Genomic DNA, 27,500 nt, shown 5'->3' with positions numbered 1-27,500 from the left:
ACAGTATTGATGATGAAAGTGGAGGGACATCATGGACAGTATTGATGATGAAAGATTGTTTGTTGACAGCAAAAAAGTGTATTTGAGAAGGAAAGATTTGTGGGTTACATTTGTAGGTGTTTGTGTGTGAGTGACTGCATGGGTGCATGGGTGGGTGAGTGGGTGCATGTGTGGGTGGGTGGGTGAGTGGGTGCATGTGTGGGTGCGTGGGTGAGTGAGTGCATGTGTGGGTGGGTGTGTGCATGTGTGGGTGTGTGCATGTGTGTTGTCGGGTGAGTGCATGTGTGGGTGGGTGGGTGGGTGCATGGGTGGGTGGGTGGGTGAGTGCATGTGTGGGTGGATGGGTGTGTGCATGTGTGGGTGGGTGGGTGAGTGCATGTGTGGGTGGGTGGGTGAGTGCATGTGTGGGTGGGTGAGTACATCTGTGGGTGGGTGGGTGTGTGCATGTGTGGGTGGGTGGGTGGGTAGCAGTTCTATGCCTCTTCATGTGCAGTTGATGATGCTCCCTCATCCAACCTTGTGTGTTTTAGCCGATGGAAATCCTCTCTGGCTTCAGTGAAACTCAACCAACCCCGTCCAACCCCTCTGTCTCTGATTCTGCTTTGATTTTATGTCATATTATGTGTACATGTTCTATTATCTTAACTTCTATGAGAACTGTCAGTCTCAGTGGCTAAACGCCTGACCTTTGACCTCTATTACAGGGCCGAGATGGAGACCCCAGCCTGCATCCGTGGGCCAAGCCTGGGTCAGTGACAATGCCTCTGTCTGTGTGTGTGTGTGTGTGTGTGTGTGTGCGTCTGTCCTGTCCTGTCTTTGTGTGTGTCTTTATCTGTGTGTGGATCTGTACATATTCAAGTGGACTGGAGTCCAACCACCAGCAATGATGACCTCTAATAGATTTGATACGTTGTTGTATCTTGTTTTGAACTGTGTGTGTGTGTGTTTAGTGGTGCCACGCCCTTTGGGATCGACAGCATGCCTGACCTCCGCAAGAGACGGCCTATCCCCCTGGTCAGCGAGCTGGTGAGTTTCTCTGACCTCTTGACCTTTGACTCCTGAACTCATAGTACCTCAGGCAGACGACAAGATAAAGATTTACCTTCGGTTACATAAATGAATCGGACCGCTGTAAAGTCAAATGAAAATACTATTGCAGAAACCTAAAGAACTACAAGGCCTGTGTACAGTAGTGCAGCCTGTTCAAGGTGCTGGATACAGCAGGGTACTGTATTTGTACACATCATCCTGCACTGTGCATGTTTTAAAAACTTGGTTCAAGGTCGTTCTGTTTCCAAATTGTGTTGTATTTACGTGTCACTAAAGAAAATCCATTGACGTTTCTCTCCTCCTCAAGTCTCTCAGAGCAGAGCGACGTCTGACTGTGTTTGAAGTGTTTGATGTGGGAGAGCTCCTCTCTGAGGAACACCAGTCTTCTTGTGATGCTCTAACCTTGATTATTTCTTGTTCTTTCTCGTCCTGCCCCTGTCACTGTCTTCCCTCAGGCAATGGTAAGTGTCTGACAGTGAGCTCAACACAGCCTCACACACACACACACACACACGCTGACAACAGCAAGTCGATAGCATCCACGTTGTGACTAACAGTTTCACTCCGAGGTCAACACTAAAGTCCGTAGAGAAACTACTGTAGGCTAAACTACTGTAGGCTATGTAGACTAACCTATTGTAGACTAAACTACTGTAGGCTAAACTACTGTAGGCTAAACTACTGTAGGCTATGTAGACTAAACTACTGTAGACAAACTACTGTAGGCTAAACTACTATAGGCTATGTAGACTAACCTATTGTAGACTAAACTACTGTAGGCTAAACTACTGTAGGCTAAACTACTGTAGCTAAACTATGTAGACTAAACTACTGTAGGCTAAACTACTGTAGGCTACTACTAGAGGCTAAACTACCTATTGTAGACTAAACTACTGTAGGCTAAACTACTATAGGCTATGTAGACTAAACTACTGTAGACTAAACTACTGTAGGCTAAACTACTGTAGGCTATGTAGACTAAACTACTGTAGGCTATGTAGGCTAAATTACTGTAGGCTATGTAGGCTAATCTACTGTAGGCTATGTATGCTAAACTACTGTAGCCTAAACTACTGTAGGCTAAACTACTATAGGCTATGTAGACTAAACTACTGTAGGCTAAACTACTATAGGCTATGTAGACTAAACTACTGTAGGCTAAACTACTGTAGGCTATGTAGACTAAACTACTGTAGGCTAAACTACTGTAGGCTATGTAGACTAAACTACTGTAGGCTAAACTACTGTAGGCTATGTAGACTAAACTACTGTAGGCTAAACTACTGTAGGCTAAACTACTGTAGGCTAAACTACTGTAGGCTATGTAGACTAAACTACTGTAGGCTAAACTACTGTAGGCTAAACTACTGTAGGCTATGTAGACTAAACTACTGTAGGCTAAACTACTATAGGCTATGTAGACTAAACTACTGTAGGCTAAACTACTGTAGGCTAAACTACTGTAGGCTATGTAGGCTAAACTACTGTAGGCTAAACTACAGTAGGCTAAACTACTGTAGGCTATGTAGGCTAAATTACTCTAGGCTAAACTACTGTAGGCTATGTAGGCTAAACTACTGTAGGCTAAACTACTGTAGGCTAAACTACTGTAGACTAAACTACTGTAGGCTATGTTGACTAAACTACTGTAGGCTATGTAGGCTAAACTACTGTAGGCTAAACTACTGTAGGCTAAACTACTGTAGACTAAACTACTGTAGGCTATGTAGGCTAAACTACTGTAGGCTATGTAGGCTAAACTACTGTAGGCTATGTAGGCTAATCTACTGTAGGCCATGTATGCTAAACTACTGTAGGCTAAACTACTGTAGGCTATGTAGGCTAAACCTATGTGGTTTAGTGACTGTTTATGCCACTCCACCAGGTCCTTACTGTAGTTGTCGAAACAGGAGAAAACAAATCCACCTACTTCACAACAAATTACACCACACACATTATAACCCTGTCCATCTCTTCTCCCACACACATCGGCTTTCATACGCTGTAGCACACAGTGACTAAACAAAAAGACACCTCTTGCAGAGTGGAGTTTTGCTTTGTTTATCTTGTTTTTCTCTTCGGAGCATTCGAGAGCATTTTTGCCATTTAGCGGGAAACGGCTGACGACATTGATTAGCTTGTCTAGCAGGGAGCAGACCCTCCAGACACACAGACAGAGAGGTTCTTAGTATGTGTATGCGGTTGTGAGACAGTCCACTGTGGAGGAGAGAGGGAATTAGACACACAGGGACATATCAGAGCACTGCTAAGCACACATGATCTGTCCTTAGACAACTATAGTCTGAGTCACATACACAACAGGTTATATCCTGGCCCATTGAAACCTTTAGCCTGAAATCCAGAACCTGTGTCATGCAAAGGAGTGGAACGAAAATTCTAACTGGTAGCCAGGCTAAGACACCTTATCCCCTGTTCACACATATATTATATGTCTGAGTGTGAACTAAACCCCAGTTATTGTATTTGTAGATAATAAACCTCTCTTCTGATCTCAATCTTCAATCTTTTCAATCTTCTCTCTGTATCTCTCTCTCTCTGTCTCTCTCTCTCTCTCTCTCTGTCTCTGTCTCTGTCTCTCTCTCTCTCTCTCTGTCTCTCTGTCTCTGTCTCTCTCTCTCTCTCTCTCTCTCTCTCTCTCTCTCTCTCTCTCTCTCTCTCTCTCTCTCTCTCTCTCTCTCTCTCTCTCTCTCTCTCTCTCTCTCTCTCTCTCTCTCTCTCTCTCTCTGTCTCTCTCTCTCTCTCTCTCTGTCTCTCCCTCTCTCTCTCTCTCTCTCTCTCTCTCTCTCTCTCTCTCTCTCTGTCTCTCTCTCTCTGTCTCTCCCTCTCTCTCTCTCTCTCTGTCTCTGTCTCTCTCTCTCTGTCTCTCTCTCTCTCTCTCTCTCTCTCTCTCTCTCTGTCTCTCTCTCTGTCTCTCCTCTCTCTCTCTCTCTCTCTCTGTCTCTCTCTCTGTCTCTCTGTCTCTGTCTCTCTCTGTCTCTGTCTCTCCTCTCTCTCTCTCTCTCTCTCTCTCTCTCTCTCTCTGTCTCTCTCTCTCTTCTCTCTCTCTCTCTCTCTCTCTCTCTCTCTCTGTCTCTCTCTCTCTCTCTCTGTCTCTCTCTCTCTCTGTCTCTCTCTCTCTCTCTCTCTCTCTCTCTCTCTCTCTGTCTCTCTCTCTCTGTCTCTCTCTCTCTTCTCTCTCTCTCTCTCTCTCTCTCTCTCTCTCTCTCTCTCTCTCTCTCAGTCCATGTTGCAGGCCAGGAAGGCAGGACTCTCTATGGCTACAAAGACGTCCCAGAAGGACCAGGAGCTGGTGAGAGGACACACCGTTCACCACTTGTTAATCTATTCAGTCTGACCTTTCCTTGGTCATTTTGTGTGAAGCGCTGGTCTGTGTGACTTTATAAATAGCTTAGTGTGGCTTTCCCTGGTACAATACTCTCCTTCTTTCTTTCTCCCGCTCTCCCTACCTCGCTGCCTCTCTCTTATCACCCTCTCGCTACCTCTTCTCCCTCTCCCCCTTCTACCTCTCCCCCTCTCCCTACCACTCCTTCTCCCCCTTCTACCTCTCCCGCTCTCCCTACCTTTTCCCCTTATCCCTCTCCCCCTCTCCCTAACTCTCATTATCCCTCTCTCTACCTCTCCCTCTCCCCCTTATCCCTCTCCCCTTATCTCCCTCTCCCCTACCTATCCCCCTTATCCCTCTCCCTCTCCCCTTATCCCTCTCCCTCTCCCCTTATCCCTCTCCCCCTCTCCCTAACTCTCATTATCCCTCTCCCTACCTCTCCCTCTCCCCCTTATCCCTCTCTCCCTCTCCCCTTATCCCCTCTCCCTCTCCCCCTACCTATCCCCTTTATCCCTCTCCCCCTCTCCCTCTCCCCCTATCCCCTATCCCTGTCCCCTTATCCCCCTCTCCCTCTCCCCTACCTATCCCCTCTATCCCTCTCCCCTTATCCCTCTCTCCCTCTCCCCATTATCCCTACCTATCCCTCCCCTTATCCCCTCTCCCCTGTATCCCTAGATCCCTCTCCCCTTATCCCTCTCTCCCTCTCCCCCTACCTATCCACCTTATCCCTCTCTCCCTCTCCCTCTACTTATCCCCCTTATCCCTCTCACCCTCTCCCTCTACCCCTCTCCCCCTACCTATCCCCCTTATCCCTCTCCCCTGTATCCCTCTCTCCCTCTCCCCATTATCCCTCTCTCCCTCTCCCCTTATCCCTCTCTCCCCCTAACTATCCCCTAGATCCCTCTCCCCTTATCCCCTCTCCCTCTCCCCTACCTATCCCCCTTATCCCTCTCCCTCTCCCCTTATCCCTCTCCCCTTATCCCTGTCCCCCTTATCCCCCTCTCCCTCTCCCCTTATCCTCTCTCCCTCTCCCCTTATCCCCTCTCCTCTCCCCTACCTATCCCCTTATCCCTCTCCCCTGTATCCCTCTCTCCCTCTCCCCATTATCCCTCTCTCCCTCTCCCCTTATCCCTCTCTCCCCTAACTATCCCCTAGATCCCTCTCCCCTTATCCCTCTCTCCCTCTCCCCCTACCTATCCACCTTATCCCTCTCTCCCTCTCCCTCTACTTATCCCCCTTATCCCTCTCTCCCTCTCCCTCTACTTATCCCCCTTATCCCTCTCACCCTCTCCCTCTACCCCTCTCCCTCTACCTCTCCCTACCTACCTCTCTCCCTCCCTTTCCCTCCCCCTCTTCCTCTCCCCCTCTCCGTGCCTCGCTCCCTCTCCCTACCTCTCTCCCTCCCTCCCCCTCTTCCTCTCCCCCTATCCATGCCTCGCTCCCTCTCCCTACCTCTCTCCCTGACCCCATATCCCTGTCACATTCTGAGAAGAAATGATGGCTGATGGTGACTCATATCTTTTGTAACGTTCCAGTTGTAACCAAACAAACAAACATAAGGTTGAGTTCCCCTGTGAGTGTTCATACCTCAGCCTACGGTTTTGTGTGCACCTCAACTCTGCTCTGCACTACCCACTGCACATGACTAAACATTGTCTGTTACCCTCTCTCTTTCTCTCCCTATCTCTTCCCCTCCCTTTCAATCTTGATATTTTTTCTGTTCTTCTCTACTTCTTACCCCCTCTCTCCCTCTTCCTATCTATCTCTCTCTCTGTCCCTCTACCTCTCTCTCCTCCTCTCTCCCTCTTCCTATCTATCTGTCTCTCTGTCCCTCTATCTATCTCTGTCTTCCCCTCCCTCTCTCTTCTCCTACAGAAGAACCACGTGTATAAGAAAACCCTGCAGGCTCTGATCTACCCCATCTCCTGCACCACGCCCCATGCCTTCCAGGTGTGGACCGCCTCCACACCCACCTACTGCTATGAGTGTGAGGGACTGCTTTGGGGCATCGCCCGCCAGGGCATGAGGTGTGCTGAGTGTGGGGTCAAAGTTCACGAGAAGTGCCAGGAGCTGCTCAACGCTGACTGTCTGCAGAGTGAGTAGAGGAGAAGATAAGGGCTAGTAAAAATGGGAGGAAAGAGGGAGTTGAAATGCTGAGGACATTCAATTGTACCTTTTCTTGTGTAACTCACAACGTGCATGCCCCTCCCACCTGAGGATCTGTCTTTTTCACATATCTATTTCCTGTGTTTGAGGGGTGTCACTTAAATCTCTCTGGATTGATTGTTAAATCTCTCTGGATTGATTATTAAATCTCTCTGGATTGATTGTTAAATCTCTCTGGGTTGATTGTTAAATCTCCCTGGATTGATTATTAAATCTCCCTGGATTGATTATTAAATCTCTCTGGATTGATTATTAAATCTCTCTGGATTGATTATTAAATCTCTCTGGATTGATTGTTACATCTCTCTGGATTGATTATTAAATCTCTCTGGATTGATTATTAAATCTCTCTGGATTGATTGTTAAATCTCTCTGGATTGATTATTAAATCTCTCTGGATTGATTATTAAATCTCTCTGGATTGATTGTTACATCTCTCTGGATTGATTATTAAATCTCTCTGGATTGATTATTAAATCTCTCTGGATTGATTGTTAAATCTCTCTGGATTGATTATTAAATCTCTCTGGATTGATTGTTACATCTCTCTGGATTGATTATTAAATCTCTCTGGATTGATTATTAAATCTCTCTGGATTGATTATTAAATCTCTCTGGATTGATTATTAAATCTCTCTGGATTGATTGTTACATCTCTCTGGATCGATTGCTTTCATTTTACTCGACTCTTTCATACTCTTGCGCCCGTCGTTTCCCCCCCTTTAAACGCTACGACTGCGGATATATTTGTAATGACCTGTCAAACACACCCTGGTGATGTAATGGGCTCAATGGAACACGTTGTCTTTCCGTTGAATCTATAAGAACGCTGAAGCTTCGTCTGGGATTTAACACACTGTCTCAACACTTACATCACAAGAAATATAACTTCATTTTGATGGGTGTTCATTTTTTGTGGAATTTTAAAAAGTTTCAAGTTTAATACAGTTGAAAAACGAAAACAACTTCTGAAAATGAACACTGGGATTATAGTGATATTTTGTCTGATCTCTCTAACAATGTAAAGTCTGTTTAGACGGGTGTAATCTAGAGCCGAGCCTGTTGATTTTTAATCTGAGGGTATCCGGCTACTTGTTGAATTATGCAACAGAACGTGACAACAACAGGTAGGGTAGACAGAGCAAGTGAGGGCAGGTAGGATAGACAGAGCAGGTGAGTGCAGGTAGGATAGACAGGGCAGGTGAGTGCAGGTAGGATAGACAGGGCAGGTAGGATAGACAGAGCAGGTGAGTGCAGGTAGGATAGACAGGGAAGGTAGGATAGACAGAGCAGGTGAGGGCAGGTAGGGTAGACAGAGCAGGTGAGGGCAGGTAGGGTAACAGAGCAGGTGAGTGCAGGTAGGATAGACAGAGCAGGTGAGTACAGGTAGGATAGACAGGGCAGGTAGGATAGACAGAGCAGGTGAGTGCAGGTAGGATAGACAGGGAAGGTAGGATAGACAGAGCAGGTGAGGGCAGGTAGGATAGACAGAGCAGGTGAGTGCAGGTAGGATAGACAGGGAAGGTAGGATAGACAGAGCAGGTGAGGGCAGGTAGGATAGACAGGGCAGGTAGGATAGACAGAGCAGGTGAGGGCAGGTAGGGTAGACAGAGCAGGTAGGATAGACAGAGCAGGTGAGGGCAGGTAGGGTAGACAGGGCAGGTAGGATAGACAGAGCAGGTGAGTGCAGGTAGGATAGACAGAGCAGGCGAGGGCAGGTAGGGTAGACAGGGCAGGTAGGATAGACAGAGCAGGTGAGTGCAGGTAGGATAGACAGAGCAGGTGAGGGCAGGTAGGGTTGACAGGGCAGGTAGGATAGACAGAGCAGGTGAGTGCAGGTAGGATAGACAGAGCAGGTGAGGGCAGGTAGGATAGACAGAGCAGGTGAGTGCAGGTAGGATAGACAGAGCAGGTGAGGGCATGTAGGTTAGACAGAGCAGGTAGGATAGACAGAGCAGGTGAGTGCAGGTAGGATAGACAGAGCAGGCGAGGGCAGGTAGGGTAGACAGGGCAGGTAGGATAGACAGAGCAGGTGAGTGCAGGTAGGATACAGAGCAGGTGAGGGCAGGAAGGGTAGACAGAGCAGGTAGATTAGACAGAGCAGGTGAGTGCCGGTAGGGTAGACAGGGCAGGTAGGATAGACAGAGTGCAGGTAGGATAGACAGGGCAGGTGAGGGCAGGTAGTATAGACAGAGCAGGTGAGTGCAGGTAGGATAGACAGAGCAGGTGAGTGCAGGTAGGTTAGACAGAGCAGGTAGGGTAACAGGGCAGGTAGGATAGACAGAGCAGGTGAGGGCAGGTAGGATAGACAGAGCAGATGAGGGCTGGTAGGATAGACAGAGCAGGTGAAGGCAGGTAGGATAGACAGAGCAGGTGAGGGCAGGTAGGGTAGACAGGGCAGGTAGGATAGACAGAGCAGGTGAGGGCAGGTAGGGTAGGCAGGGAAGGTAGGATAGGCAGAGCAGGTGAGGGCAGGTAGGGTAGACAGGGCAGGTGAGGGCAGGTATGATAGACAGAGCAGGTGAGGGCAGGTAGGGTAGACAGGGCAGGTGAGGGCAGGTAGGGTAACAGAGCAGGTAGGGTGACAGGGCAGGTAGGGTAGACAGAGCAGGTGAGGGCAGGTAGGGTAGACAGGGCAGGTGAGGGCAGGTTGGGTAGACAGGGCAGGTAGATTAGACAGAGCAGGTGAGTGCCGGTAGGGTAGACAGGGCAGGTAGGATAGACAGAGTGCAGGTAGGATAGACAGGGCAGGTGAGGGCAGGTAGTATAGACAGAGCAGGTGAGTGCAGGTAGGATAGACAGAGCAGGTGAGTGCAGGTAGGTTAGACAGAGCAGGTAGGGTAACAGGGCAGGTAGGATAGACAGAGCAGGTGAGGGCAGGTAGGATAGACAGAGCAGATGAGGGCTGGTAGGATAGACAGAGCAGGTGAAGGCAGGTAGGATAGACAGAGCAGGTGAGGGCAGGTAGGGTAGACAGGGCAGGTAGGATAGACAGAGCAGGTGAGGGCAGGTAGGATAGACAAAGCAGGTGAGGGCAGGTAGGGTAGACAGGGAAGGTAGGATAGACAGAGCAGGTGAGGGCAGGTAGGGTAGACAGGGCAGGTGAGGGCAGGTATGATAGACAGAGCAGGTGGGCAGGTAGGGTAGACAGGGCAGGTGAGGGCAGGTATGATAGACAGAGCAGGTGAGGGCAGGTAGGGTAGACAGGGCAGGTGAGGGCAGGTAGGGTAGACAGAGCAGGTGAGGGCAGGTAGGATAGACAGAGCAGGTGAGGGCAGGTATGATAGACAGAGCAGGTGAGGGCAGGTAGGATAGACAGAGCAGGTGAGGGCAGGTAGGGTAGACAGGGCAGGTGAGGGCAGGTATGATAGACAGAGCAGGTGAGGGCAGGTATGATAGACAGAGCAGGTGAGGGCAGGTATGATAGACAGAGCAGGTGAGGGCAGGTATGATAGACAGAGCAGGTGAGGGCAGGTATGATAGACAGAGCAGGTGAGGGCAGGTATGATAGACAGAGCAGGTGAGGGCAGGTAGGGTAGACAGGGCAGGTGAGGGCAGGTATGATAGACAGAGCAGGTGAGGGCAGGTAGGGTAGACAGAGCAGGTGAGGGCAGGTAGGGTAGACAGGGCAGGTGAGGGCAGGTATGATAGACAGAGCAGGTGAGGGCAGGTATGATAGACAGAGCAGGTGAGGGCAGGTATGATAGACAGAGCAGGTGAGGGCAGGTATGATAGACAGAGCAGGTGAGGGCAGGTAGGGTAGACAGGGCAGGTGAGGGCAGGTATGATAGACAGGGCAGGTGAGGGCAGGTAGGGTAGACAGGGCAGGTGAGGGCAGGTATGATAGACAGGGCAGGTGAGGGCAGGTATGATAGACAGGGCAGGTGAGGGCAGGTAGGGTAGACAGGGCAGGTGAGGGCAGGTATGATAGACAGGGCAGGTGAGGGCAGGTAGGGTAGACAGGGCAGGTGAGGGCAGGTATGATAGACAGAGCAGGTGAGGGCAGGTATGATAGACAGAGCAGGTGAGGGCAGGTATGATAGACAGAGCAGGTGAGGGCAGGTAGGGTAGACAGGGCAGGTGAGGGCAGGTATGATAGACAGAGCAGGTGAGGGCAGGTAGGGTAGACAGGGCAGGTGAGGGCAGGTATGATAGACAGAGCAGGTGAGGGCAGGTAGGGTAGACAGGGCAGGTGAGGGCAGGTATGATAGACAGAGCAGGTGAGGGCAGGTAGGGTAGACAGGGCAGGTGAGGGCAGGTAGGATAGACAGGGCAGGTGAGGGCAGGTAGGGTAGACAGGGCAGGTGAGGGCAGGTATGATAGACAGGGCAGGTGAGGGCAGGTAGGGTAGACAGGGCAGGTGAGGGCAGGTATGATAGACAGAGCAGGTGAGGGCAGGTAGGGTAGACAGGGCAGGTGAGGGCAGGTATGATAGACAGAGCAGGTGAGGGCAGGTAGGGTAGACAGGGCAGGTGAGGGCAGGTATGATAGACAGAGCAGGTGAGGGCAGGTAGGGTAGACAGGGCAGGTGAGGGCAGGTATGATAGACAGGGCAGGTGAGGGCAGGTATGATAGACAGAGCAGGTGAGGGCAGGTATGATAGACAGAGCAGGTGAGGGCAGGTAGGGTAGACAGGGCAGGTGAGGGCAGGTATGATAGACAGAGCAGGTGAGGGCAGGTAGGGTAGACAGGGCAGGTGAGGGCAGGTAGGGTAGACAGGGCAGGTGAGGGCAGGTAGGGTAGACAGGGCAGGTGAGGGCAGGTAGGGTAGACAGGGCAGGTGAGGGCAGGTAGGGTAGACAGGGCAGGTGAGGGCAGGTAGGGTAGACAGGGCAGGTGAGGGCAGGTAGGGTAGACAGGGCAGGTGAGGGCAGGTAGGGTAGACAGGGCAGGTGAGGGCAGGTAGGGTAGACAGGGCAGGTGAGGGCAGGTAGGGTAGACAGGGCAGGTGAGGGCAGGTAGGGTAGACAGGGCAGGTGAGGGCAGGTAGGGTAGACAGGGCAGGTGAGGGCAGGTAGGGTAGACAGGGCAGGTGAGGGCAGGTAGGGTAGACAGGGCAGGTGAGGGCAGGTAGGGTAGACAGGGCAGGTGAGGGCAGGTAGGGTAGACAGGGCAGGTGAGGGCAGGTAGGGTAACAGAGCAAATATTTCAAAAATACTGTATACAATAAGAACATGTATATATGAGTGCATTCTACGAAGAAAAAGCCATTTGACAACCATTAATTATTTGTTGTGCGAGTAAAATGTTTTAAGTGCTGAATGGATTATAAAAATTCTAAAAGTTTGAAGTATCTTCATCCATTGTAAATCGCGTTGGATAAAAGCGTCTGCTAAATGGCATAGATTATTATTATGATGATGATGATGATGATAATTGTTATTATTATTGTTGTTATTATCAGTATATTATTATTAGTAGTATTGTTATTATCATTATTAGTAGTAGTATTGTTATTATAATTATTAGTAGTGGTATTGTTATTATAATTATTAGTAGTAGTATTGTTATTATCATTATTAGTAGTAGTATTGTTATTATAATTATTAGTAGTGGTATTGTTATTATAATTATTAGTAGTGGTATTGTTATTATAATTATTAGTAGTATTGTTATTATAATTATTAGTAGTGGCATTGTTATTATAATTATTAGTAGTAGTATTAGTATTATCGTTATGTGTAGTATTGTTATTATAATTATTAGTAGTAGTACTGTTATTATAATTATTAGTAGTAGTATTAGTATTATCGTTATGTGCAGTATTGTTATTATCATTATTATTAGTAGTATTGTTATTATAATTATTAGTAGTGGTATTGTTATTATTCTTAGCGGTAGTATTAGTATTATCATTATTATTATTATTTGTATTATCATTATTATTATTATCATTGTAGTAGTATTAGTAGTATTATTAGTATTACCACTATTGTTATTATTATCAGTATTATTAGTATTATCATTATTATTATTGGTAGTATTAGTAGTATCATTATTATTATTAGTATTATCAGTATTATTATTGTTATTATTATTATTATTATTATTAGTAGTAGTATCATTATTGTTATTAGTGGTACTATTATTATTAGTATTATCAGTATTAGTATTATTAGCGGTAGCATTATTAGTAGCATTGTTATTATTATTATTATTATTATTATTATCATTATTCTTAGTATTATTAGTAGTATTAGTATTATTAGTAGCATTGGTATTATCATTATCACTAGTAGTAGTATTAGTAGTAGTATCATTATTGGTAGTAGTAGTAGTATTATTAGTAGTAGAATTATCATTATTATTAGTAGTAGGATTATTATTATTAGTAGTAGTAGTGTTATTAGTATTATCAGTATTATTATTATTATTAGTAGTAGTAGTATCATTATTATTAGTAGTTGTAGTATTATATTGTCCAACTGTTGCATTTAATAGAACTATTTTGATTACCGTTGCTAGTGTAAATCTCCCTCTCCTTTTCAATTTTCTCCTCCCTTCTCTCCTTCCCTCTCTCCTCCCCTTTCTCCTTCCTTCTCTCCTCCCCTCTCTCCTCCCCTTTCTCCTTCCCTCTCTCCAGGGGCGGCTGAGAAGAGCTCTAAGACGGGAGCAGAGGACCGGACCCAGCACATCATCACAGCTATGAAGGACAGGATGAAGATCAGGGAGAGGAACAAGCCGGAGATCTTTGACGAGATCAGGGCTGTGTTTGCTGTCACTAAGCTGCTCCATGCGCAGCAGATGAAGACCATAAAACAGAGCGTGTTAGACGGAACCTCCAAGTGGTCTGCCAAGATCACCATCACAGGTATGTACTGTACCACACCACACCGCAACACTCTACCACACCGCACTGCAACACTCTACCACACCGCACTGCAACACTCTACCACACCGCAACACTCTACCACACCACAACACTCTACCACACCGCAACACTCTACCACACCACACTGCAACACTCTACCACACCACACTGCAACACTCTACCACACCGCAACACTCTACCACACCACACTGCAACACTCTACCACACCACACTGCAACACTCTACCACACCGCAACACTCTACCACACCACACTGCAGCACTCTACCACACCGCAACACTCTACCACACCACACTGCAACACTCTACCACACCGCAACACTCTACCACACCACACTGCAACACTCTACCACACCGCAACACTCTACCACACCGCACTGCAACACTCTACCGCACTGCAACACTCTACCACACCGCAACACTCTACCACACCGCACTGCAACACTCTACCACACCGCAACACTCTACCACACCACAACACTCTACCACACCGCAACACTCTACCACACCGCACTGCAACACTCTACCACACCGCAACACTCTACCACACCGCAACACTCTACCACACCGCAACACTCTACCACACCGCAACACTCTACCACACCGCAACACTCTACCACACCGCACTGCAACACTCTACCACACCGCAACACTCTACCACACCGCAACACTCTACCACACCGCAACACTCTACCACACCGCAACACTCTACCACACCGCACTGCAACACTCTACCACACCACAACACTCTACCACACCACACCGCAACACTCTACCACACCGCAACACTCTACCACACCGCAACACTCTACCACACCGCAACACTCTACCACACTGCACTGCAACACTCTACCACACCACAACACTCTACCACACTGCAACACTCTACCACACCACATTGCAACACTCTACCACACCACAACACTCTACCACACCGCAACACTCTACCACACCGCACTGCAACACTCTACCACACCGCAACACTCTACCACACCGCAACACTCTACCACACCACAACACTCTACCACACCGCAACACTCTACCACACCGCAACACTCTACCACACCACAACACTCTACCACACCGCAACACTCTACCACACCGCACTGCAACACTCTACCACACCGCAGCACTCTACCACACCACAACACTCTACCACACCACACCGCAACACTCTACCACACCGCAACACTCTACCACACCACAACACTCTACCACACCACACCGCAACACTCTACCACACCGCAACACTCTACCACACCACACCGCAACACTCTACCACACTGCAACACTCTACCACACCGCAACACTCTACCACACCGCAACACTCTACCACACCGCACTGCAACACTCTACCACACCGCAGCACTCTACCACACCACAACACTCTACCACACCGCAACACTCTACCACACCACAACACTCTACCACACCACACTGCAACACTCTACCACACCACACTGCAACACTCTACCACACCACACCGCAACACTCTACCACACCGCACTGCAACACTCTACCACACCACACCGCAACACTCTACCACACCGCATTGCAACACTCTACCACACCGCAACACTCTACCACACCGCAACACTCTACCACACCACACCGCAACACTCTACCACACCACAACACTCTACCACACCGCACTGCAACACTCTACCACACCGCAACACTCTACCACACCACAACACTCTACCACACCACAACACTCTACCACACCGCAACACTCTACCACACCGCACTGCAACACTCTACCACACCGCAACACTCTACCACACCGCAACACTCTACCACACCGCAACACTCTACCACACCGCACTGCAACACTCTACCACACCACACTGCAACACTCTACCACACCGCAACACTCTACCACACCGCAACACTCTACCACACTGCAACACTCTACCACACCGCAACACTCTACCACACCGCACTGCAACACTCTACCACACCACACTGCAACACTCTACCACACCGCAACACTCTACCACACTGCAACACTCTACCACACCGCAACACTCTACCACACCGCAACACTCAACCACACCGCAACACTCTACCACACCACACCGCAACACTCTACCACACCGCAACACTCTACCACACCACACCGCAACACTCTACCACACCGCAACACTCTACCACACCACACCGCAACACTCTACCACACCACAACACTCTACCACACCGCACTGCAACACTCTACCACACCGCAACACTCTACCACACCACAACACTCTACCACACCACAACACTCTACCACACCGCAACACTCTACCACACCGCACTGCAACACTCTACCACACCGCAACACTCTACCACACCGCACTGCAACACTCTACCACACCACACTGCAACACTCTACCACACCGCAACACTCTACCACACCGCAACACTCTACCACACCGCAACACTCTACCACACTGCAACACTCTACCACACCACACTGCAACACTCTACCACACCGCAACACTCTACCACACCGCAACACTCTACCACACCGCAACACTCTACCACACCGCAACACTCTACCACACCGCACTGCAACACTCTACCACACCGCAACACTCTACCACACCGCAACACTCTACCACACCGCAACACTCTACCACACCGCAACACTCTACCACACCACAACACTCTACCACACCACACCACAACACTCTACCACACCACACCGCAACACTCTACCACACTGCAACACTCTACCACACCGCACTGCAACACTCTACCACACCGCAACACTCTACCACACCGCAACACTCTACCACACCGCAACACTCTACCACACCGCAACACTCTACCGCACTGCAACACTCTACCACACCACAACACTCTACCACACCACAACACTCTACCACACCACAACACTCTACCACACCACAACACTCTACCACACCACAACACTCTACCACACCACAACACTCTACCACACCGCACTGCAACACTCTACCACACTGCAACACTCTACCACACCACACTGCAACACTCTACCACACCGCAACACTCTACCCACCGCACTGTCTACCACACCGCAACACTCTACCACACCGCACTGCAACACTCTACCACACCGCAACACTCTACCACACCGCACTGCAACACTGTACCACACCGCACTGCAACACTCTACCACACCGCAACACTCTACCACACCACACTGCAACACTCTACCACACCGCACTGCAACACTCTACCACACCGCAACACTCTACCACACCACAACACTCTACCACACCGCACTGCAACACTCTACCATACCTCATTGCAACACTCTACCACACCGCAACACTCTACCACACCGCAACACTCTACCACACCGCACTGCAACACTCTACCACACCGCAACACTCTACCACACCGCAACACTCTACCACACCACAACACTCTACCACACCGCAACACTCTACCACACCGCACTGCAACACTCTACCACACCGCACTGCAACACTCTACCACACCGCAACACTCTACCACACCGCACCGCAACACTCTACCACACCGCAACACTCTACCACACCGCACTGCAACACTCTACCACACCGCAACACTCTACCACACCGCAACACTCTACCACACCACACCGCAACACTCTACCACACCGCAACACTCTGCAACACTCTACCACACTGCACTGCAACACTCTACCACACCGCACTGCAACACTCTACCACACCGCAACACTCTACCACACCGCAACACTCTACCACACCGCAACACTCTACCACACCGCAACACTCTACCACACCGCAACACTCTACCACACCGGCAACACTCTACCACACCACAACACTCTACCACACTGCAACACTCTACCACACCGCATTGCAACACTCTACCACACCGCAACACTCTACCACACCGCAACACTCTACCACACCGCACTGCAACACTCTACCACACCGCAACACTCTACCACACTGCAACACTCTACCACACTGCAACTCTACCACACCGCAACACTCTACCACACCGCAACACTCTACCACACCGCACTGCAACCTCTACCACACCGCAACACTCTACCACACCGCAACACTCTACCGCATTGCAACACTCTAGGCACTGCAACACTCTACCACACCGCAACACTCTACCACACCGCACTGCAACACTCTACCACACCGCAACACTCTACCACACCGCAACACTCTACCACACCGCAACACTCTACCACACTGCACTGCAACACTCTACCACACTGCACTGCAACACTCTACCACACCGCAACACTCTACCACACCGCAACACTCTACCACACCACACCGCAACACTCTACCACACCGCACTGCAACACTCTACCACACCGCAGCACTCTACCACACCACAACACTCTACCACACCGCAACACTCTACCACACCACAACACTCTACCACACCACACCGCAACACTCTACCACACCGCAACACTCTACCACACCACACCGCAACACTCTACCACACCGCACTGCAACACTCACCACACCACACCGCAACACTCTACCACACCGCAACACTCTACCACACCGCAACACTCTACCAAACCACACCCAACACTCTACCCACCGCAACACTCTACCACACCGCAACACTCTACCACACCGCAACACTCTACCACACCGCAACACTCTACCACACCGCAACACTCTACCACACCGCAACACTCTACCACACGCAACACTCTACAACCGACTAGGTATCCCCTTTCCTTTCTGTTGTACAACTGACTAGGTATCCCCTTTCTGTTGTACAACTGACTAGGTATCCCCCTTTCCTTTCTTTCTGTACAACTGACTAGGTATCCCCTTTCTGTTGTACAACTGACTAGGTATCCCCCCTTTCTGTTGTACAACTGACTAGGTATCCCCCTTTCTGTTGTACAACTGACTAGGTATCCCCTTTCTGTTGTACAACTGACTAGGTATCCCCCTTTCTGTTGTACAACTGACTAGGTATCCCCCTTTCTGTTGTACAACTGACTAGGTATCCCCCTTTCTGTTGTACAACTGACTAGGTATCCCCCTTTCCTTTCCCATTACAATCCCACTTGGCCCGATAACATTTTGCAGTCTAAATGTAATTCTATTTAGTTAATGACATGCATCAAATGGCGCTGATCACTCAATAGTGTATTCTCAGATTCAGTGTTTTCATATGCCTCTGAATCATACAGGAAAATAATAGTAATGGGTGTGAAAAACCACTCAAGTTGCAAATATGGGGCAACTAAGATGCACTCTCATCCCTAGGCAGGAAGTCCGTAAATAATTAACTAAAAACACAATTACATTTTCGGCTACAAAATGTTATTGGTCAAGTGGGAGCATCATGATAGCCTACAAATCAGAGGTAATGGATAAAAAACCCACAGGGAACGGATTAGTTTGGCTGTTTCTTTCTTTTCAACATGACCCCTAAGGTGCTCCGTAGATTTTGAATAGCCTAGTAATAGAGATGTTTTTTTCTTCTTCCCATAATTCATTGGGTGACTCATTACCTTCAGCTATACAGAATATCTCACCACCATGCGTTTCCTTCTCTCTTTAATCCTTTCTTGAACGCGCAGAGGGGCTGTCAACAGTTTAGTGAAATACATTACATGACCAAAAAGTATGTGGACACTTACTCGTTGAACATCTCATTAGAAAATCATGGGCATTAATGTGGAGTTGGTCCTCCCCCCTTTGCTGCTACAACACTTTCCACTAGATGTTGGAACATTGCTGTTGGGACTTGCTTCCATTCAGCCACAAGAGCATTAGTGAGGTCGGGCACTGATGTTGGGCGATTAGGTCTGGCTCGCAGTCAACGTTCCAATTCATCCCAAAGGTGTTCGATGAGGTTGAGGTCAGGGCTCTGTGCAGGCCAGTTAAGTTCTTCTACACCGATCTTGACAAACCATTTCTGTATGGACCTGGCTTTGTGCACGGGGGCATTGTCATGCTGAAACAGGAAAGAGCCTTCCCCAAACTGTTGCCACATTGTTGGAAGCACAAAATCATCTAGAATGTCATTGTATGCTGTAGCGTTAAGATATCCTTTCGATGGAACTAAGGGGCCTAGCCCGAACCATGAAAAACAGCCCCAGACCATTATTCCTCCTCCACCAAACTTTACAGTTGACACTATGCGTTGGGGCAGGTAGCGTTTTCCTGGCACAACCAAACCCAGATTTGTCCGTCGGGACTGCCAGAAGGTGAAGTATGATTCATCTCTCCAGAGAATGCTTTTCCACTGCTCCAGAGTCTAATGGCGGCGAGCTTTACACCACTCCAGCCGACACTTGCATTGCGCCCGGTGATCTTCGGCTGCTCAGCCATTAAAACCCATTTCATGAAGCTGACGTTGCTTCCAGAGGCAGTTCGGGAACTCTGTAGTGAGTGTTGCATCCAAGGACAGATGATTTTTACGTGCTACACGCTTTGAGCACTCGACAGTCCCATTCTGTGAGCTTGTGTGGCCTACCACTTTGCAGCAGAGCCGTTGTTGCACCTAGATGTTCCCACTTCACAATAACAGCACTTACAGTTGACCAAGCAGCTCTAGCAAGACAGAAATTTGACCAACTGACTTGTTGGAAAGGTGGCATCCTATGACGATGCTATGTTGAAAGTCACTGAGCAGCTCTTCAGTAAGGCCATTCTACTGCCAATGTTTGTCTATGGAGATCGCATGGCTGTGTGCTCGATTTTATACACCAGTCAGCAACGTGTGTGGCTGAATTAGCAGAATCCACTTATTTGAAGGGGTGTCCACATACTGCTGTATATATAGTGTACAATTGATAATGGGCCATTCTAAATCAACACTGATCTTACATATTTGTAAAGACAAGATTACGGTGAGAATAGTCTGATGGGGTAAAATGTGATCACTTGATGAGTGAACAGCTGTGCAGTCAACCTTCTAAAATCATCAATATCCTGTAGTCGCCATCATGCAGCCCATATATGCGTAGATTTCTTAGACATTCTAATGTTTGTATCATTCACAACTGAAGTTGCCAAATAAATAACTCTAAATATAGCATATAGGACCTGTTTCAAATGATCACTTTTATAACATACAGTACAGCCACTTCATATGTGCACTCGCTCCAGATGGGAAAAATATCCTTTCTATTTTATTCAGTTCAGTTATATTCTTCTTACTGTAAAATACTATAAAAGAATGGCCTGGGACTTATAAGCATATCTCGTCAGGTAAATGAACAATCCTACAGCCTAGGGCACGGAGCATTGCTGGGCTCCCGAGTGTCGCAGCGGTCTAAGGCACTGCATCTCACTGCTAGAGGCGTCACTACAGACACCCTGGTTCGAATCCAGGCTGTATCACAATCCAGGCTGTAATTGGGAGTCCCATAGGGCGGCGCACAATTGGCCCAGCATCGTCCGGGTTTGTCCGGTGTAGGCTGTCATTGTAAATAAGAAATTGTTCTTAGTAACTGACTTGCCTAGTTAAATGAAGGTTACCATTTATTTTTAACAATAGCCAGATAACAGTAGGCCAACTCATATTCTCTTTTAAAATACATTTTCTTCATGTCATAGTGTTTCTTTAGATGGTGTATATTAATTTGATTGATTAGGCTTTTTTATAATGTAGATGTTCCAAAGGCGTCATCAGAGGCTTGAATACAGCTGGAGACCTGGAAGTGCTAAACAGGTTTATGTTAACAAACAGTCAAATACAGTGAGACCAGCAGTCTCTTACATGACAATAACCGTCTGACAAAATGTCATGACCACCACAGCCCTAACCACACTGTAACACTGTACTACACCACACTGTAACACTGTACTACACCACACTGTAACACTGTACTACACCACAGCCCTAACCACACTGTAACACTGTACTACACCACAGCCCTAACCACACTGTAACACTGTACTACACCACAGCCCTAACCACACTGTAACACTGTACTACACCACAGCCCTAACCACACTGTAACACTGTACTACACCACAGCCCTAACCACACTGTAACACTGTACTACACCACAGCCCTAACCACACTGTAACACTGTACTACACCACAGCCCTAACCACACTGTAACACTGTACTACACCACAGCCCTAACCACACTGTAACACTGTACTACATCACAGCCCTAACCACACTGTAACACTGTACTACACCACAGCCCTAACCACACTGTAACACTGTACTACACCACAGCCCTAACCACACTGTAACACTGTACTACATCACAGCCCTAACCACACTGTAACACTGTACTACATCACAGCCCTAACCACACTGTAACACTGTACTACATCACAGCCCTAACCACACTGTAACACTGTACTACACCACAGCCCTAACCACACTGTAACACTGTACTACACCACAGCCCTAACCACACTGTAACACTGTACTACACCACAGCCCTAACCACACTGTAACACTGTACTACACCACAGCCCTAACCACACTGTAACACTGTACTACACCACAGCCCTAACCACACTGTAACACTGTACTACACCACAGCCCTAACCACACTGTAACACTGTACTACACCACAGCCCTAACCACACTGTAACACTGTACTACACCACAGCCCTAACCACACTGTAACACTGTACTACACCACAGCCCTAACCACACTGTAACACTGTACTACACCACAGCCCTAACCACACTGTAACACTGTACTACACCACAGCCCTAACCACACTGTAACACTGTACTACACCACAGCCCTAACCACACTGTAACACTGTACTACACCACAGCCCTAACCACACTGTAACACTGTACTACACCACACCTCACAGCACCGCTTAGTGAAACTAGAGTCCAGCTATCCATTCTCACAATGATGCTACCCTGAGGGTTCCGAAGTCAACCGCTCAGACGGCTCCAGCTATCCATTCTCACAATGATGCTACCCTGAGGGTTCCGAAGTCAACCGCTCAGACGGCTCCAGCTATCCATTCTCACAATGATGCTACCCTGAGGGTTCCGAAGTCAACCGCTCAGACGGCTCCAGCTATCCATTCTCACAATGATGCTACCCTGAGGGTTCCGCCCTAAGTCAACCGCTCAGACGGCTCCAGCTATCCATTCTCACAATGATGCTACCCTGAGGGTTCCACCACAGTCAACCGCTCAGACGGCTCCAGCTATCCATTCTCACAATGATGCTACCCTGAGGGTTCGAAGTCAACCGCTCAGACGGCTCCAGCTATCCATTCTCACAATGATGCTACCCTGAGGGTTCCGAAGTCAACCGCTCAGACGGCTCCAGCTATCCATTCTCACAATGATGCTACCCTGAGGGTTCCGAAGTCAACCGCTCAGACGGCTCCAGCTATCCATTCTCACAATGATGCTACCCTGAGGGTTCCGAAGTCAACCGCTCAGACGGCTCCAGCTATCCATTCTCACAATGATGCTACCCTGATCATTAGTGTGACCCACCACTTTAAGGGTCGCTCTCCCTTAAAAACCAGTCTCATCACGCCGTCATGAAAACCTCTGACATCAGGCTGGCATGCCAGTGGCATTTCCATGGGAACGATCATCACACCTAACCAGTGAGTAGGATCACCTCTGTTGAAATGTCCAGATCTCCCTTCTTTTTTTTCTGTTTTTTTGTTTGTTGCATTTTTACCCCTTTTTCTCCCCAGTATCCAATTGTTTAGTAGCTACTATCTTGTCTCATCACTACAACTCCCGTACGGCTCGGGAGAGATGAAGGTTGAAAGTTATGCGTCCTCCGAGACACAACCCAACCAAGCCGCACTGCTTCTTAACACAGCGCGCATCCAACCCGGATGCCAGCCGCACCAATGTGTCGGAGAAAACACAGTGCACCTGGCAACCTTGGTTAGCGCGCACTGCGCCCGGCCCGCCACAGGAGTTGCTGGTGCGCGATGAGACAAGGATATCCCTACTGGCCAAGCCCTCCCTAACCCGGACGGCGCTAGGCCAATTGCGTTGTGCATCCCGGTCGCGGCCGGTTACGACAGAGCCTGGGTGTGAACCCAGGGTCTCTGGTGGCACAGCTAGCGCTGCACTACAGCGCCCTTAACCACTGCGCCACCCGGGAGGCCATAGATCTCACTTTATAAAAATTATCATGCAAGGTGTCCATGTAGCTAATTTTACTTTAGCTGTTTGACAAGACAGTGTAGTGGATGCCTCTGTCACACGGTGTAGTGGGTGCCTCTGTCACACGGTGTAGTTGGTGCCTCTGGTCACACGGTGTAGTGGGTGCCTCTGTCACACAGTGTAGTGGATGCCTCTGTCACACGGTGTAGTGGGTGCCTCTGGTCACACGGTGTAGTGGGTGCCTCTGTCACACAGTGTAGTGGGTGCCTCTGTCACACGGTGTAGTTGGTGCCTCTGGTCACACGGTGTAGTGGGTGCCTCTGTCACACAGTGTAGTGGGTGCCTCTGTCACACGGTGTAGTTGGTGCCTCTGGTCACACGGTGTAGTGGGTGCCTCTGTCACACAGTGTAGTGGATGCCTCTGGTCACACGGTGTAGTTGGTGCCTCTGTCACACGGTGTAGTTGGTGCCTCTGTCACATGGTGTAGTGGGTGCCTCTGGTCACATGGTGTAGTGGGTGCCTCTGGTCACATGGTGTAGTGGGTGCCTCTGTCACATGGTGAAGTTGGTGCCTCTGGTCACACGGTGTGTAGTGGGTGCCTCTGGTCACACTGTGTAGTGGGTGCCTCTGTCACACAGTGTAGTGGGTGCCTCTGGTCACACAGTGTAGTTGGGTGCCTCTGTCACACGGTGTAGTTGGTGCCTCTGTCACACGGTGTAGTGGGTGCCTCTGGTCACACAGTGTAGTGGGTGCCTCTGTTCACACAGTGTAGTGGGTGCCTCTGGTCACACAGTGTAGTGGGTGCCTCTGTTCACACAGTGTAGTGGGTGCCTCTGTCACACTGTGTATTGGTTGCCTCTGTCACATAGTGTAGTGGGTGCCTCTGTCACACAGTGTAGTGGGTGGTGTAATTGGTGCCTCTGTCACACGGTGTAGTTGGTGCCTCTGTCACACGGTGTAGTGGGTGCCTCTGTCACACGGTGTAGTGGTGCCTCTGTCACACGGTGTAGTTGGTGCCTCTGTCACACGGTGTAGTGGGTGCCTCTGTCACACAGTGTAGTGGGTGCCTCTGGTCACACAGTGTAGTGGGTGCCTCTGGTCACACGGTGTAGTGGGTGCCTCTGTCACACTGTGTAGTGGGTGCCTCTGTCACACTGTGTAGTGGGTGCCTCTGTCACACTGTGTAGTGGGTGCCTCTGTCACATAGTGTAGTGGGTGCCTCTGTCACACAGTGTAGTGGGTGGTGTAGTGGGTGCCTCTGTCACATAGTGTAGTGGGTGCCTCTGTCACACAGTGTAGTGGGTGGTGTAGTTGGTGCCTCTGTCACACTGTGTAGTTGGTGCCTCTGTCACACTGTGTAGTTGGTGCCTCTGTCACACGGTGTAGTTGGTGGTAGATATGACATTATTATTGCAAAGCACTTTTTAACCAGGTCTCTGAATGGCTAAGCGATTGTAACAGCCCATGACTTTACCACCTGTAGTGACTTCACTGGTACTCAGATACCCATAATATCGCCCAACTATTCTACAATCTACAGTGTTTTGGACCTTCAAGTGGTTTTCAACCAACTGCCTGATGATCAACCAAATGTAATAGATTGTTACATTTAGTTGCAGTGAAGTTACCACAGTTGAAATAGCAACAGTTTATTGTGTTCTCCTGCTGAGCAAAGCCTGCTACTGCTTGGTCTTAGATAGGGAGGAAATCACAGATCTGTTAAAGGCTGGGTGACTAACAACATCATAGTGATTTGATATCACTGCACAGATTAGACAGGTTACTGAAATAAATCATGTTTATTTATTGTCTAAATGTTGTCTGTTTATGGGTCTAAATGTTGTCTGTTTATGGGTCTAAATGTTGTTTGTTTATGGGTTTAAATGTTGATTGTTTATGGGTCTAAATGTTGTTTGTTTATGGGTTTAAATGTTGTTTGTTTATGGGTTTAAATGTTGTTTGTTTATGGGTCTAAATGTTGTTTGTTTATGGGTCTAAATGTTGTCTGTTTATGGGTCTAAATGTTGTTTGTTTATCGGCCTAATTGTTGTTTGTTTATGGGTCTAAATGTTGATTGTTTATGGGTCTAAATGAAAGGGTTAGCAACGCATTTATCCCATCCTTATCAACATGGCTTTAAGCGTTTCTCCACTCACAGCGTGGCTCCTCTTACCTCCCGGGATGCCAACAGCAAAGGACTCTGGGAGGGAGGGGGCTTTGTGCATGAATCATTCTATCTCTGTGGTTATATGTTCTTCAATGGAATGCTGAATTGAAGATAGAATATAATATTTTGTATTTTTCTAGGATTATTAATCATGTTTATTTTATTCATATATTTATGAGCAAAACACAGATTATTCAGTGTTATTTTTATTCATATGACCAAAACACAGAGTATTCAGTGGGATTGTACATGGACTTTAAGTCAATTGTTGAGAAATGGGTTCAAAACATCAGCCAGCCCAGCAGTGACGATGACTCATTCAATTATTTGCTGTAGTTTTGCTGAACGGTGAGTCACATGGTCAGGTCACATGGTGAGGTCACATTCTGTGTGTGTTTGTGCCATGGACGTCTATGTCTGTCATTGCCTTTTCATCCAATGTGAAATAACGTGTGTGTGTGTGTGTGTGTTAGTTGTCAGTGCTCAGGGTCTCCAGGCTAAAGACAGGACTGGCTCCAGTGATCCCTACGTGACCATTCAGGTGGGGAAGACTAAGAAGAGAACCAAGACCATCTACGGAAACCTCAACCCTGTCTGGGAGGAGAAATTCAACTTGTAAGGCTTCTCATACCTTCTCTCTTTACCCTCCTCTTCTTCACCCTGCTCCTCTTCATCCTCCTCTTCACCCTCCTCCTCTTCACCCTCCTCTTCTCATTCCTTCTCTCTTTACCCTGCTCTTCTTCACCCTCCTCTTCTCATACCTTCTCTCTTTACCCTGCTCTTCTCATACCTTCTCTCTTCATCCTCCTCTTCTCATTCCTTCTCTCTTTACCCTGCTCTTCTTCACCCTCCTCCTCTTCACCCTCCTCTTCTTCACCCTCCTACCTTCTTCGTTCTCTCTTCACCCTGCTCTTCTTCACCCTCCTCCTCGTCATCCTCCTTCCTCCTCTTCATCCTCCTCTTCTTCTCATACCTTCTCTTCTTTACCCTCCTCTTCTTCTTTACCTTCTTCTCTCCTTCCTCCTCCTCTTCTCATACCTTCTCTCTTCACCCTCCTCTTCTCATACCTTCTCTCTTCACCCTCCTCTTCTCATACCTTCTCTCTTTACCCTCCTCTTCTTCACCCCCTCCTCCTCTTCACCCTCCTCCTCTTCACCCTTCACCCTCCTCTCTTCATACTCTTCTCTCTTCACCCTGCTCTTCTTCACCCTCCTCCTCGTCATCCTCCTCTTCACCCTCCTCCTCTTCACCCTCCTCTTCTTCACCCTCCTCTTCCTCTTCTCTTCACCCTCCTCTTCTTCACCCTCCTCCTCTTCACATTCTCCCTTCCCTCCTCTTCTTTACCCTCCTCTTCTCATACCTTCTACCTCTTCACTCCTTCCTCCTCTTCTCATACCTTCTCTCTTTACCCTGCTCTTCTTACCTTCTCTTCCTCCTCTTCTCATACCTTCTCTCTTCACCCTCCTCTTCTTCACCCTCCTCTCTCTTCACATTCTCCCTTCACCCTCCTCCTCTTCACCCTCCTCTTCACCCTCCTCTTCTCACCCCTCCTCTTCTCATACCTTCTCTCTTCACCCTCCTCTTCTCATACTTTCTCCTCTTTACCCTGCTCTTCTTCACCCTCCTCTTCTCATACCTTCTCTCTTCACCCTCCTCTCTTCTCTTCTCCTCTTTACCCTCTCTTCTTCACTCTTCTCATACCTTCTTCTTCACCCTCTCTTCTCATACCTTCTCTCTTCACCCTCCTCTTCTTCACCCTCCTCTTCTCATACCTTCTCTCTTCACCCTCCTCTTCTTCACCCTCCTCCTCTTCACATTCTCCTCCTCCTCTTCACCCTCCTCTTCTCATACCTTCTCTCTTCACCCTCCTCTTCTTCTCTCTTTACCCTG

At 48.6% G+C, this 27,500-nt stretch overlaps 1 protein-coding gene across 1 annotated transcript in view; it reads left to right on the top strand.

Annotated features, from left to right (window-relative positions):
• Nucleotides 1–27,500, top strand: part of LOC112262517 (protein unc-13 homolog B-like) — a 174,006-nt gene that overhangs the window by 62,421 nt on the left and 84,085 nt on the right. Inside the window, exons 3-9 of the mRNA XM_042308333.1 lie at nucleotides 705–748; nucleotides 951–1,026; nucleotides 1,506–1,511; nucleotides 4,292–4,360; nucleotides 6,269–6,488; nucleotides 13,143–13,370; nucleotides 26,084–26,225. Coding sequence (XP_042164267.1) covers nucleotides 979–1,026; nucleotides 1,506–1,511; nucleotides 4,292–4,360; nucleotides 6,269–6,488; nucleotides 13,143–13,370; nucleotides 26,084–26,225 — 713 coding nt within the window. The 5' untranslated portion in view covers nucleotides 705–748; nucleotides 951–978. The remainder of the gene's footprint in view (nucleotides 1–704; nucleotides 749–950; nucleotides 1,027–1,505; nucleotides 1,512–4,291; nucleotides 4,361–6,268; nucleotides 6,489–13,142; nucleotides 13,371–26,083; nucleotides 26,226–27,500) is intronic.

Source organism: Oncorhynchus tshawytscha, linkage group LG28 (genome assembly GCF_018296145.1).
Source record: "Oncorhynchus tshawytscha isolate Ot180627B linkage group LG28, Otsh_v2.0, whole genome shotgun sequence".
Taxonomy (NCBI): domain Eukaryota; kingdom Metazoa; phylum Chordata; class Actinopteri; order Salmoniformes; family Salmonidae; genus Oncorhynchus; species Oncorhynchus tshawytscha.
The sequence above is the reverse complement of the archived record's forward strand: the minus strand, read 5'-3'. Positions and strand labels throughout refer to the sequence as shown.